Here is a 13,552-nt window from a genome sequence, read left to right on the forward strand (position 1 = left end):
TCAAAGACCGATTCCAACTGTAACCTAACCCTTATGTAAGCAACAACTATATACAAGTCTTGCAGATTTAGTCCGCACTGGGACGGGCGCCCAGCATCCTCTACGGACTAGGAGCAAAAGATTTACCGGATTGGTTTAAAATCTTATTTTCTCTTACGTCCTAGAGGATGCTGGGGACTCCGTAAGGACCATGGGGTTTATACCAAACCTCCAAACCAGGCGGGAAAGTACGGATGACTCTGCAGCACCGATTGAGCAAACGCGAGGTCCTCATCAGCCAGGGTATCAAACTTGTACAATTTTGCAAAAGTGTTTAAACCCGACAATGTAGCAACTCGGCACAAATGCAATGCCGAGACGCCTCGGGCAGCCGCCCAAGAAGAACCCACCTTCCTAGTGGAATGGGCCTTTACCGAATTTGGTACCGGCAATCCAGCCGTAGAATGAGCCTGCTGAATCGTGTTACAGATCCAGCGAGCAATAGTCTGTTTAGAAGCAGGCGCGCCAATCTTGTTGGCTGCATACAGGACAAACAAAGCCTCTGTTTTCCTAACCCTAGCCGTCCTGGCTACGTAGATTTTTAAGGCCCTGACCACATCCAGGGACATGGAATCCTCCAAGTCACCCGTAGCCACAGGCATCACAATAGGTTGGTTCAAATGAAAAGAAGAGACCACCTTAGGTAGAAATTGAGGACGAGTCCTCAATTCTGCTCTATCCACATGAAAAATTAAGTAGGGGCTCTTGTGAGACAAGGCCGCAAACTCCGACACCCGTCGTGCAGATGCCAAGGCTAATAACATAACCACCTTCCAGGTGAGAAATTTTAATTCCACCGTTTGAAGATTCAAACCATTGTGATTTAAGGAACTGTAACACCACGTTAAGGTCCCATGGTGCCACAGGTGGCACAAAAGGAGGCTGGATGTGCAGCACTCCCCAGACGAAAGTTTGGACTTCAGGGAGAGAAGCAAATTCCTTTTGAAAAAATATATACAGGGCCGAAATCTGTACCTTAATGGAGCCTAGTTTTAGGCCCATATCCACTCCCGTCTGTAGGAAGTGGAGAAAACGGCCCAGATGGAAACCTTCCGTAGGAGCATTCTTGGTTGCACACCAAGATACATACTTCCTCCAGATACGGTGATAATGCATAATGCTTCACCGTTACCTCCTTCCTAGCCTTTATCAGAGTAGGGATAACTTCCTCCGGAATACCTCTCTCTGCTAGGATTCGCTGTTCAACCGCCATGCCGTCAAACGCAACCGCGGTAAGTCTTGGAACATGCAAGGCCCCTGCTGTAACAGGTCCTCCCTGAGAGGAAGAGGCCACGGATATTCTGTGAGCATTTCCTGAAGATCCGAATACCAGGCCCTTCGAGGCCAATCTGGAACCACGAGTATTGCTTGTACTCTGTTTCGTCTTATGATTCTCAACACTTTTGAGATGAGAGGTAGAGGGAACACATAGACCGACTGAAACACCCATGGTGTCACTAGGGCGTCTACCGCTACTGCCTGAGGGTCCCTTGACCTGGCACAATACCTCCGAAGCTTTTTGTTGAAGCGTGACGCCATCATGTCTATTTGAGGAAGTCCCCAAAGACTTGCTATCTCTGCAAAGACCTCTTGATGAAGTCCCCCCTCTCCTGGATGGAGATCGTGTCTGCTGAGGAAGTCTGCTTCCCAGTTGTCCACTCCCGGTATGAAGACTGCTGACAGAACGCTTACGTGACTTTCTGCCCAGCGCAGAATTCTGGTGGCTTCCGCCATCGCCACTCTGCTCCTTGTCCCGCCTTGGCGGTTTACATGAGCCACTGCTGTGTTGTCTGATTGGATCAGAACCGGTAGGTCGCAAAGAAGATACTCCGCTTGTCGCAGGTCGTTGTATATGGCCCTCAATTCCAGTACGTTGATGTGTAGACAAGCCTCCTGGCTTGATCATACCCCCTGAAAATTTCTTCCTTTTGTGACTGCTCCCCATCCTCGGAGGCTCGTGTCCGTGGTCACCAGAACCCAGTCTTGAATGCCGAACCTGCGACCCTCTAGAAGGCGAGTACTCTGCAGCCACCACAGGAGAGACACCCTGGCCCTGGGGGACAGGCTTATCTTTCGATGAAGGTGTAGATGGGACCCCGACCATTTGTCGAGAAGGTCCCACTGAAACGTCCTCGCATGGAACCTGCCGAAGGGAATGGCCTCGTAGGCTGCCACCATTTTTCCCAGAACTCGAGTGCATTGATGAACAGACACTCTTTTTGGTTTTAGCAGGTCCCTGACCATGTTCTGGATGTCCTGGGCTTTTTCTATTGGTAGAAAAACCCTCTTCTGTTCCGTGTCCAGAATCATGCCTAGGAATGATAGTCGAGTCGTTGGAAGCAACTGTGACTTTGGCAGATTGAGAATCCAACCGTGTTGATGTAACACGCTCAGGGAGTGACATGCTTTTCAGCAATTGATCCCTTGATCTCACCTTTATCAGGAGATCGTCCAAGTACGGGATAATTGTGACACCCTGCTTGCGCAGGAGCACCATCATTTCCGACATTACCTTGGTGAAAATCCTCGGGCCGTGGAAAGCCCAAACGGCAACGTCCGAAACTGGTAATGACAGTCCTGTACCACGAAACGCAGGTATTCTTGATGAAGAGGAAATATGGGGACATGAAGGTAGGCATCCTTCACGTCCAGCGACACCATAAAATCCCCAGCTTCCAGACTGGATATCACAGACCGGAGTGATTCCATCTTGAATTTGAACTTTCAAGTATAGGTTTACTGATTTTAGATTCAAAATTGGTCTGACCGAACCATCCGGCTTCGGGACCACAAACATTGTTGAATAGTACCCTTTGCCCTGTTGGCCTAGGGGAACCTTGACAATCACTTGCTGTTGACACAGCTTTTGAATTGCATCTAATACCACTAAGGCCGATTTGAGAAATCGGCGAGGGGGCACCTCTTCGAACTCCAGTTTGTAACCTTGGGATACAATTTCCAACGCCCAAGGATCCACGCCTGATAGGACCCAGACCTGGCTGAAGAGTTGAAGACGTGCCCCCACCGATGCGGACTCCCTCCGTGGAGCCCCAGCGTCATGCAGTGGATATAGCAGAAGCCGGGGAGGACTTCTGCTCCTGGGAACTAGCCCGAAGCAGGTGTTCTCTTACCTCTACCCTTACCTCTGGCGAGGAAAGAGGAGGCCCGACCTCTTCTGGACTTATGCGACCGAAAGGACTGCATCTGATATTGTGGGGTTTTCTTTTGCTGTGGGGGAACAAAAGGCAAAAAAGTAGATTTACCCACGGTAGCTGTGGAAACCAGGTCCGCGAGACCATCCCCAAACAAAAACTTCACCCTTGTAAGGTAAAACCTCCATATGCTTTTTTGAGTCGGCATCACCCGACCATTGGCGGGTCCACAGAGCTCGCCTTGCCGAAACTGCCATGGCGTTGGCTCTGGCGCCAAGCAGTCCCACGTCTCTTTGAGCGTCTCTCATATACAAGACTGCGTCCTTAATGTGGCCCAAAGTCAGGACAACGGTATCCTTGTCCAGGGTATCCATGTCAGTCAACAAGATATCTGTCCATGCTGCAACAGCGCTACAGACCCATGCTGATGCTATTGCCGGTCTGAGTAAAGCCCCTGTATGTGCATAAATAGACTTTAAGGTAGTCTCCTGTCTACGATCCGCAGGATCCTTAAGGGCGGCGGTGTCAGGAGACTGTAGCGCCACCTTCTTGGACAGACGCGTTAATGCCTTGTCCACCCTGGGCGAGGATTCCCAACGTACCCTGTCCTTTGGGAAAGGATACGCCATAAGGATCCTCTTGGTAATCTGCTGTCTTTTGTCTGGAGTTTCCCAAGCTTTTTCAAATAATTTGTCCAGTTCATGAGATGGAGGAAACGTTACCTCAGGTTTCTTCCCCTTAAACATATGTACCCTCGTGTCAGGAGAGGGGTTATCTGTAATATGCAAAACATCTTTTATTGCATAATCATATAATGAATACTTTTGGTCACCTTAGGGTGCAACCTTGCCTCATCGTAGTCGACACTGGAGTCAGAATCCGTGTCGGTATCAGTGTCTACTATTTGTGATAAGGGACGCCTTTGAGACCCTGACGGGCCCTGTGACCCAGCCACATCCGCATATTGACTCCCTGCTGTTTCCTTGGACTCGGCTTTGTCCATTCTCTTATGTAATAAGGTCACATTAGCATTTAAAATATTCCACATATCATACCAATCATGAGTCGGCGTTGCCGACGGAGACACCACAATCATCTGCTCCACCTCCTCCTTGGATGAGCCTTCCGCTTCAGGCATGTCGACACACGCGTACCGACACCCTCACACACACACACAGGGATATATCTATAAGGGGACAATTCCCCAACAAGGCCCTTTGGAGAGACAGAGAGAGAGTATGCCAGCACACACCCAGCGCCAACTGACACTGGAAACAATTCCCAGATATAGCGCTTTTATATTAAGTCAATCGTGTCATACACTCACTGCGCCATTTCAGCCCTGTATCAGAACGCAGGGGAGAGTCCGGGGAGACAGCTTCTCTTCAGCACACTGTGGAGAAAATGGCGCTGGTTAGTGCTGTGCGACCAAGCTCCGCCCCCTCTAGTGGCGGGCTTCGGTCCCGCTCAAATTCACAAACAATGGCGGGGGGATGAACATATTCACTGACTCCGCAGCCCATGTATCTAACATGCCAAAAATAGAAGTATATATTGCTGCCCAGGGCGCCCCCCCTGCGCCCTGCACCAATCAGTGCCTGCAGTGTGTGTAACTTGTGGAAGCAATGGTGCGCAGAGTTACCGCTGCGCGCTTACCTCAGTGAAGATCTGAAGTCTTAGAAGTCTTCTTTCTTCAATATACTCACCCGGCTTCTATCTTCCGGCTCTGCGAGGAGGACGGCGGCGCGGCTCTGAGACGAACGGCAGGGGGAGACCTGCGTTCCGATCCCTTTGGAGCTAATGGTGTCCAGTAGCTTAAGAAGCGGAGCCTATCATTTAAGTAGGTCTGCTTCTCTCCCCTCAGTCCCACGATGCAGGGAGCCTGTTGCCAGCAGTGCTCCCTGAAAATAAAAAACCTAACAAAATTCTTTTATCAGAGAAACTCAGTAGAGCTCCCCTGTAGAGCACCCATTCTCCTCTGGGCACAGAATCTAACTGAGGTCTGGAGGAGGGGCATAGAGGGTGGAGCCAGTGCACACCCATACTAAAGTTTCTTTATAGTGCCCATGTCTCCTACGGAGCCCGTCTATACCCCATGGTCCTTACGGAGTCCCCAGCATCCTCTAGGACGCAAGAGAAAGTTTATTTGGTGTAGAAATGCTTAAAAGCAGCATGGCTTCCACATCAGACATGTTCTGCATTAGAGACGTAAGGAACATAAAACTAAATGACATCACAACCAATGGTTCAGTATAGGAGAAAGAAGTGTTTACTAGGAGCTTTGCTTACTGGCTTCAAACCTTATTTGATCCTTAATTCTTTGTATGGATATCCTTATATCTATCCCATACATGTTTAAATTGCTCTTTTTTCTAAGCCTCTACCACTTCTGATGGGAGACTATTCCACTTGTCCACTACCCAAATTTCCCCTTAACCTACCTACCTCCAGTCTCCGTGTTTAACCTTCTAATATTTCTCTTCATTTGAAGAATGTTTCCCTCCTGGACCTTGTTAAAACCCTTGATATATTTGAATGTTTCTATCATGTCCCCCCCCTTTCCCTTCTCTGCTCCAAACTATACAGAGATTTTTTTAGTCTTTCGAGGCATGTTTTGTGATGCAGGCCATGCACCATGATTATTTAATCACTAATCATACCATTCATTAAACCTTGTATTGCTAAAGTAATGAGGTTTGTTACTGAATTGTTGGTAGGTTCCACTGCTTGTGGTTCATCACAGAAGAAATGTGAGACTGTATCGTGTATGTAACACAGGACACCCTTAACCCTCACCTGAAGCATATAGAAACTTGAAATTTTATAGGAAAGATTTAATGTTTCTGTAACACGGGTGATATTTGGAATGGTCATCATATTAAAAGGTAAACAGAAACATTTCCAACACTTAAAGTGAACCCTCCCCCCCGACATAGGCCTTAGAAACTATTTAATAATTCAATACCTGAGCAGTTGGGGGCTGGGAAATTTTCTTCCCTGCAGTTCTCGGGCACTGTCAGCTATGAAGCACATTTTGCACCTCCTCCCCTACATTAGGTAATGGCTTCTTACCGATATATAATGATAACAGAGCAAGGCAGATGGTTTGATGAACATGTGCAGCTAAATGGTCTAACAAGCAAAATATCCTAGGCACCCAAAGTGTGTGGGTGGGGAGAAGCATTTTGCTAATAAAACTGAGGGACCTTAATGTTCATTTCACAACAAGCACTTACACTGTAAAAAAGACAGTGTGTACACACGATAGTGGTGTTATTCTGGTGTTTGTATAGTTTAGAAGCAAGTAGCACTGAATGAGAGGTATTTAGATTTGCAGATGACAGCACTGTCTTGTAGCCTTACCTGCTGAAGAAATCGCAGAGGATAAGGACACAGTTAGAAAAGAACAAATTAGAATCACTCTCACCTTAAAATAAGGAGGACTGTGGTAAGTTCATCAGTGGGTTGCGTACCATCTTCAATGTGCTTCAAAGGGTGACAATAACAGCATCATTCCTTCAGTCTGACAGTGATGTATCATCTCACATAGCAGTGTGGGCACAACCAGGACTAGTTAGGGCATCAGGGCCAAATTGGTTACATTAAAGGAAAACGGGTGAACAAACCCACACCACAGTTCTACAATGATTTTTTTTTTTTTTTTTTAACAGATACAAACATTTCCTGTAATCAATGTGAACCAATCACCTAGACAATATGGAGACAGACGTTTGGGGTCTCAACCAATATTTAAATGCGTCAGGAACTGACAGTCATAATGATGCACCCTTTTGGTTCAGTCCACAAAACCTCTGTCTCCACTATTTATAGGCACTAGATAGCGGGAACAATGTCAGGTTTCAGTGTGTGTATGTAGATTGCAGAAGCCAGTTTCCATATAAATCAGCAGCTATGCTGTTGTGTTTTATGTTATATAATGAAGAAAATACGTCTGCATATATGTTTGCACATTTACGTAGGTGCTTACATATATGGAGAGGTATGTAGGCCAAATAATTAGTTTTAGCGGTGTATAGGGGAAGATTTGCAACACAAAGCTTAGACACACCTTCCATCAGCAAAAAAAAACTAAAATTACCTTGCTAATGAATGTAAAAACACAAGTCAAAAATGTTTTACATTTATATTAGGATAAAAAAACGTATTAACATGTGGAATAAATACGATCTTAGGCAGGAGCAAACAGTTTAGTGTTACAAAGTAAAGCAGAACTAAGCAACATTTTCTTAAAATACGGAAACAAAAAAATTAACAGTTGTGCGAGTCACAAACTCATCCGTTACGGATTGTATAATCCTCAATTTACCGATCTCTTCAGATTTGTGTTTTACTGGTCAGCTTTGGGAGTTTAGAGCACAAAGGCTCTGCTCCAAAGCCCTTCTCTTGCAATTCAGCCCTCAGCATAAGAGTAAAAGAAAACGGGGAACTCCCCTAAATAAAAATTACAGTTTGCAGTTATAGCGCGGTTCTTACAGTAATGCCGAAATAAATTACACTTCTAAAAACAATACAATTGAACAGTATCAGTTGGCTAACGGATCGTTTTTTGCTTACATTTTAAAAACAATTCTAGAAGCAGTATACATATTTGAAAAGAATAAGGTTTTACAAGCATACAAATCTGTGTGAACATTATACTCAGAGAAACAAATGACATTATTGAAAATGTCGTAAGTAATGCAAATAAAAAAGGTGTGCATTACATAGCCACTAAAATGTTACAGATTACAATTATACTAACTACACAACCCAACATCCATCCAGGTCAAGCTTATTATACACGAGTAGAAAGGGTTTTCGTTCTATTTTCTTTAAGTATTCACAACATTCCAAATTCTTAGTGTTCACAATGTTTAGCTTTAACACTTAGCATTACAAAATACGACAGTATAGTTTTTTTCTTTAAAATTTAAATAGAGTGCTTGTAATACACAGGAAAACACTGAGAGCAATCTTATAAACGTTGCACAGAAGTCCAATACTTTATATATATATATTTATGTTAATGCTTGACCCATCTTGTTAGTTCTGTCCCGTTGTGCAACAGCCAATGTCCACACAGTTTATTTTGGAATACGTGTTTTTGATAAAGTGTCCAAAGAGATATCATTTGTCTTATATAACGCAGTTTGGCATTATATTTTTCTATGCCACTTAATGCATGAGGGCTGCTGGGAAAAAAATAATTTTTTCTTTTTTTTCAAAACTCAACTAAATGCTCTTTTGGCAATAAAGATTCAAAAACAAAGAGGGGGTTTCGCTCTCCGGCCACATAAAAACTGCTATGGATTGTTAACAGTGTGTCTCTTTAAAAGCGTCTGCCACCTGGCGGTGCGGGCCATCGATGGCCCCGGCCAGGTGGCGGAGGATGTGGTGGTGCACCGCGTCCATTGGGAAAGCTGTGTGGAAGGATAAAATCACAAGTGTTTGCTATATGGGAAACTGGTTTAAATTATAGAAAAGCAAAAGCTAACATGACTTAAAATATGTGTACTATACTTATATATACAAATATAACAAAGTACCGCATGCAATATTAACATCGCATCTTTATGATCATTATCTACAGCTATGCCTCTACAAATATATTTTATTAAACTTTATTTCCAATAAATAACAATGTAAGTGAGAGAGATAAATGGTCTTACCCTCTTGGAGGATGAAAGTTTCCTCTTGGCGGAGGCGGCAACATACCCCGACCACGGGGAGGAGGCGGCATTCCTCTAAATCCCATCAGTCCTGGTGGTGGTGGCAGAGGGTGTCCACGTCTTCATGTGGATAAGGGGAGGCAAAAAAACAAAACAAAAAAAAACACATTACATAAAAAGGTATACGTGTGTATTACCAAGCATAAAAAAAAAAAAAAAAAAGAAGAGATATGGAATAATTCCACAGAACCTGAGTGGAGGAAGAGGAGGTGGCAGTGGTGGGAACGGCTCTCCCATTTCCCTAGGAGGAAAAGGGGGCATAAATCCTGGAGGTCGTCCTCTGATTCCTCTACGTCCGCGAGGATCCATATATGGATGCATTCGTCCCATTCCACGTCTGCAAGCAGGTGCAAATACAGCATTAGGGAAACAATTATGCCTTTATATTAATATTCTGGGACCCACTTTATTTAGTACTCCAAATGGAAAACACCACGAGAAACAAAACGTGTAATAAAACTACTGACGTTTGTCATACGTTTTTAAGCGGCTCTCAAAACACCATTCAAAAATGCATCATAAATTCAACTGACGTTAATGGTCATGGAGTTCCTAAAAGCACGCTTCCTTAGCAAAAGGGTCTACCATTACTAAATGGCTGTTCTCTACAGGTTAGCAATATAGTGTTATGGTAATTGGGTGTGTCATATAGTAAATGTTTGCGTAACGAGTAATACGTGCAGGTTAATAAAAAAAAAATGAAAATAAAAATAGCGGTAAGTTGAGGGACAAATACATTTTAGATATGATGTTATTACACATTATGATCCAACGTAAAACTCACAGAACTTACTCTTTTATTAAGAAACAAGAAGTCCAGGACATTGTAAATACAATATTCAATCCTGTATAATACATTAGGATGTAACAGTTACCTCATCGGTACAATGCCATTCATGGGTTTATCTCTAAACTTTTCTCTTCCAAACGAGCCATGTAATTTCATGCCACGGTCCCCTCTTCCGTTGAAGTTGCCTCTACTACGGTTTCCCCGACCCCTTGTTTTGGAAAATAGAAAACAAATGCACAAATATGTGAACGACAAATGGAGGTGTTGAACCTTTTTAACATTTCAGACAATGCTTCTATTTTAGCATGCAGAATTGAAGTGTGGCCAGAAAAAACATGGCGTGACAGTAAATGTCATCACATCTCCACAGCACAAAGAACCAGCACAATCCGTTATACACATAGGGGGGGGGGGGATTCAAATGTTATTGCCCCCCCTATCTCTGTCTAAAGTGACGGGAGATCGCAGGGGTCGATATACAATTGATGTCCCCTTTTGCGCCCATAAATGTCGGGTTTAGCCGCCTAAACTAATGGGCGCAATCGACAAAAGTGCTGTTTGGGCGCCCAAACATATCACTTTTCACCTCGCCATCCCCTGTGGGTGCGAGCTGAAACGTAGACGCTGGCACCCTGCCTGAACTGAGCTACATTAGAGACTAGCTCCGTTCGACGCCATCTAGTGGCTGCCGGTGGGAAAAACCATTTAAATCTCACCCATAAAATTTAATGGACAATATATATTTTTATGGCCATTTCCATAGATGTTGGCGTTTTCAGGAAATAGCCTGATCTTCCAGCTAAGAATACTAGTTAGCAAGTACTGCTTGAAGGGGGCATGCGTGTCCCAAAAGCAATGAAAGCAATAAGACAATAAATGTAAGTTTATATACAACTTATTTATGGCTACTAATAAACTGATCATCATTAGGTGAATAATTAAACATACTGTTTGTAAAATGCTCCAAATAGAATATTAATAGAGGTTGAATTGAATAACAAACTAATATGTGTATTGCGGAAATCATGTGTCAGGGAGAACCTTTTTTCACGTGTTTGTTTAGAATACCTGAATTTCCGATGTTCTGTTCCAGCTTCAATTCGGTCCATTGGCATCTTTTGGTCACTTTCTGAAATATAAAAAAACAGAGCGTGTGAATGCAGGCAGTAACCGCCATCTTCCCCACACACTGCAAAACCACAGCAGCAATTTCATATCTCTGCTCCCAGGATAGTTCCTCAGCAGGTGGACAAGGTCTTTTAGGAGACAGCTAGATTATGTCGTCTATTTAAATAAGCTTTGGCTCCAGAAATCTGATGAACATACTTCAGAGTTAAAGAAACTTCAAAGGGGACTAACAAACCAGAAGTGTACACCTACTGCCGACAAATAAGGTGCATATACCTCACATACGTACAATGGCTGATAAAGCAAAGGCCACCAATGTGAGCAGTTTTCTCAGGTCCTCAGACACTCTCACCCAACATAAAGCAGTCCTTTCCACAGAGGTGAATGTACACTCAGTGGCTGCAGCTATAGCTTGTCAGCTTTTTTACCAAACTGAATAAAGGCTACTGGAAAATGGAGATCTGTTAAGATCAATGGTATAGGACTACTACCTGGCACTTACAGATGGAGCCACACTCTTCTAGGTTTCTCTGCTGCACCTATTAAAGTCCAAGATGAAGAGGGCTCCATCTAGAGAACACACTGCGCGATAGTAATGAAAGATATGAACGATCTCATTCATTAATGAACAAGATACCGTTCATATCTTTCAGTGTGGAGGCACCAGCGATGAACGATGCGCGGCCCCGCGCTCGTTCATCGCTGGTGCCCCGTCGCTTGTACATGCAGGCCAATATGGACGAACTCGTCCATATTTGCCTGCACTGCTATGGAGCCGGGTGACGTGAAGAAACTTCGCTCCCCCTGTCACTGCCCCCCCCCCCCCCCCCCTCTGCCGCTGAGTCACCCGTATCTGCCGTCGGGCAGCTTGGCGGTGGATCGCGCTGTGTGTAGGGCCCAATACTCAATGCTGTTACAGAGCCGGTGACACTACCCTTAGGCTGGGTACACACTATAAGATGCATGGTGCGTCTGTCCAGGTGTACAGAAGAGGTCTGTGAACAACGTCATTCAGACATATCTAGGTGGGGCCTGCAGCACAGCAAATTCCGATATATCTAGCAGATATCTTAATGTATATGCATGGGTGGAATGATAGCCCGCCGGGCCGGCAGACACGTTATACAGCTGCAGGAATGGCCAACAATGACCTCACAACTGGGCAGGCAAATTTAAATGTCCACCCAGTTGTAAAGTCAGGCCAGACATATCGAGCGGCTGATTGGAAAGTGTGTATGGCTTTCTAAATCAGCTGCTTGGTCAGCAATCCGTGGTTAAATGTATACCCAGCCTTAAAATGGGCAAACACTATACAATTATCTGGCAGATAATCTGCCTGCTTGGAATGAAAACCTGGTAATGGATGGGAGCAAATGACAATCAACCATTCGCTTCCAAACACTGTAAAATGGACAAAACCTGTTCCTATAAATTGGTTAAAATAAGAATTTACTTACCGATAATTCTATTTCTCGGAGTCCGTAGTGGATGCTGGGGTTCCTGAAAGGACCATGGGGAATAGCGGCTCCGCAGGAGACAGGGCACAAAAGTAAAGCTTTCCGATCAGGTGGTGTGCACTGGCTCCTCCCCCTATGACCCTCCTCCAAGCCAGTTAGGTACTGTGCCCGGACGAGCGTACACAATAAGGGAGGAATTTTGAATCCCGGGTAAGACTCATACCAGCCACACCAATCACACCGTACAACTTGTGATCTAAACCCAGTTAACAGTATGATAACAGCGGAGCCTCTGAAAAGATGGCTCACAACAATAATAACCCGATTTTTGTAACTATGTACAAGTATTGCAGATAATCCGCACTTGGGATGGGCGCCCAGCATCCACTACAGACTCCGAGAAATAGAATTATCGGTAAGTAAATTCTTATTTTCTCTATCGTCCTAGTGGATGCTGGGGTTCCTGAAAGGACCATGGGGATTATACCAAAGCTCCCAAACAGGCGGGAGAGTGCGGATGACTCTGCAGCACCGAATGAGAGAACTCCAGGTCCTCCTTAGCCAGGGTATCAAATTTGTAGAATTTAGCAAACGTGTTTGCCCCCGACCAAGTAGCTGCTCGGCAAAGTTGTAAAGCCGAGACCCCTCGGGCAGCCGCCCAAGATGAGCCCACCTTCCTTGTGGAATGGGCATTTACATATTTTGGCTGTGGCAGGCCTGCCACAGAATGTGCAAGCTGAATTGTATTACACATCCAACTAGCAATAGTCTGCTTAGAAGCAAGAGCACCCAGTTTGTTGGGTGCATACAGGATAACAGCAAGTCAGTTTTCCTGACTCCAGCCGTCCTGGAACATATTTTCAGGGCCCTGACAACATCTAGCAACTTGGAGTCCTCCAAGTCCCTAGTAGGTGCAAGGCACCACAATAAGCTGGTTCAGGTGAAACACTGACACCACCTTAGGGAGAGAACTGGGGACGAGTCCGCAGCTCTGCCCTGTCCGAATGGACAAACAGATATGGGCTTTTTTGAGAAAAAAACCACCAATTTGACACTCGCCTGGTCCAGGCCAGGGCCAAGAGCATGGTCACTTTTCATGTGAGATGCTTCAAATCCACAGATTTGACTGGTTTTAAACCAATGTGATTTGAGGAATCCCAGAACTACGTTGAGATCCCACAGTGCCACTGGAGGCACAAAAGGGGGTTGTATATGCAATACTCCCTTGACAAACTTCTGGACTTCAGGAACTGAAGC

General features: G+C 44.9%; 1 protein-coding gene across 1 annotated transcript in view; it reads right to left on the bottom strand.

Annotated features, from left to right (window-relative positions):
• Window positions 1–7,321: 7,321 nt before the first annotated feature.
• The window catches only part of LOC134910367 (uncharacterized), a 28,569-nt gene continuing 22,338 nt past the window's right edge, over window positions 7,322–13,552 (bottom strand). Inside the window, exons 2-6 of the mRNA XM_063918307.1 lie at window positions 10,779–10,839; window positions 9,796–9,918; window positions 9,111–9,257; window positions 8,861–8,980; window positions 7,322–8,611 (exon numbers count right to left, since the gene is read on the bottom strand). Of these exons, the coding sequence (XP_063774377.1) occupies window positions 8,521–8,611; window positions 8,861–8,980; window positions 9,111–9,257; window positions 9,796–9,918; window positions 10,779–10,825 (528 nt within the window). The 5' untranslated portion in view covers window positions 10,826–10,839 and the 3' untranslated portion in view covers window positions 7,322–8,520. The remainder of the gene's footprint in view (window positions 8,612–8,860; window positions 8,981–9,110; window positions 9,258–9,795; window positions 9,919–10,778; window positions 10,840–13,552) is intronic.

This window comes from Pseudophryne corroboree, chromosome 4 (genome assembly GCF_028390025.1).
Source record: "Pseudophryne corroboree isolate aPseCor3 chromosome 4, aPseCor3.hap2, whole genome shotgun sequence".
Taxonomy (NCBI): Eukaryota; Metazoa; Chordata; class Amphibia; order Anura; family Myobatrachidae; genus Pseudophryne; species Pseudophryne corroboree.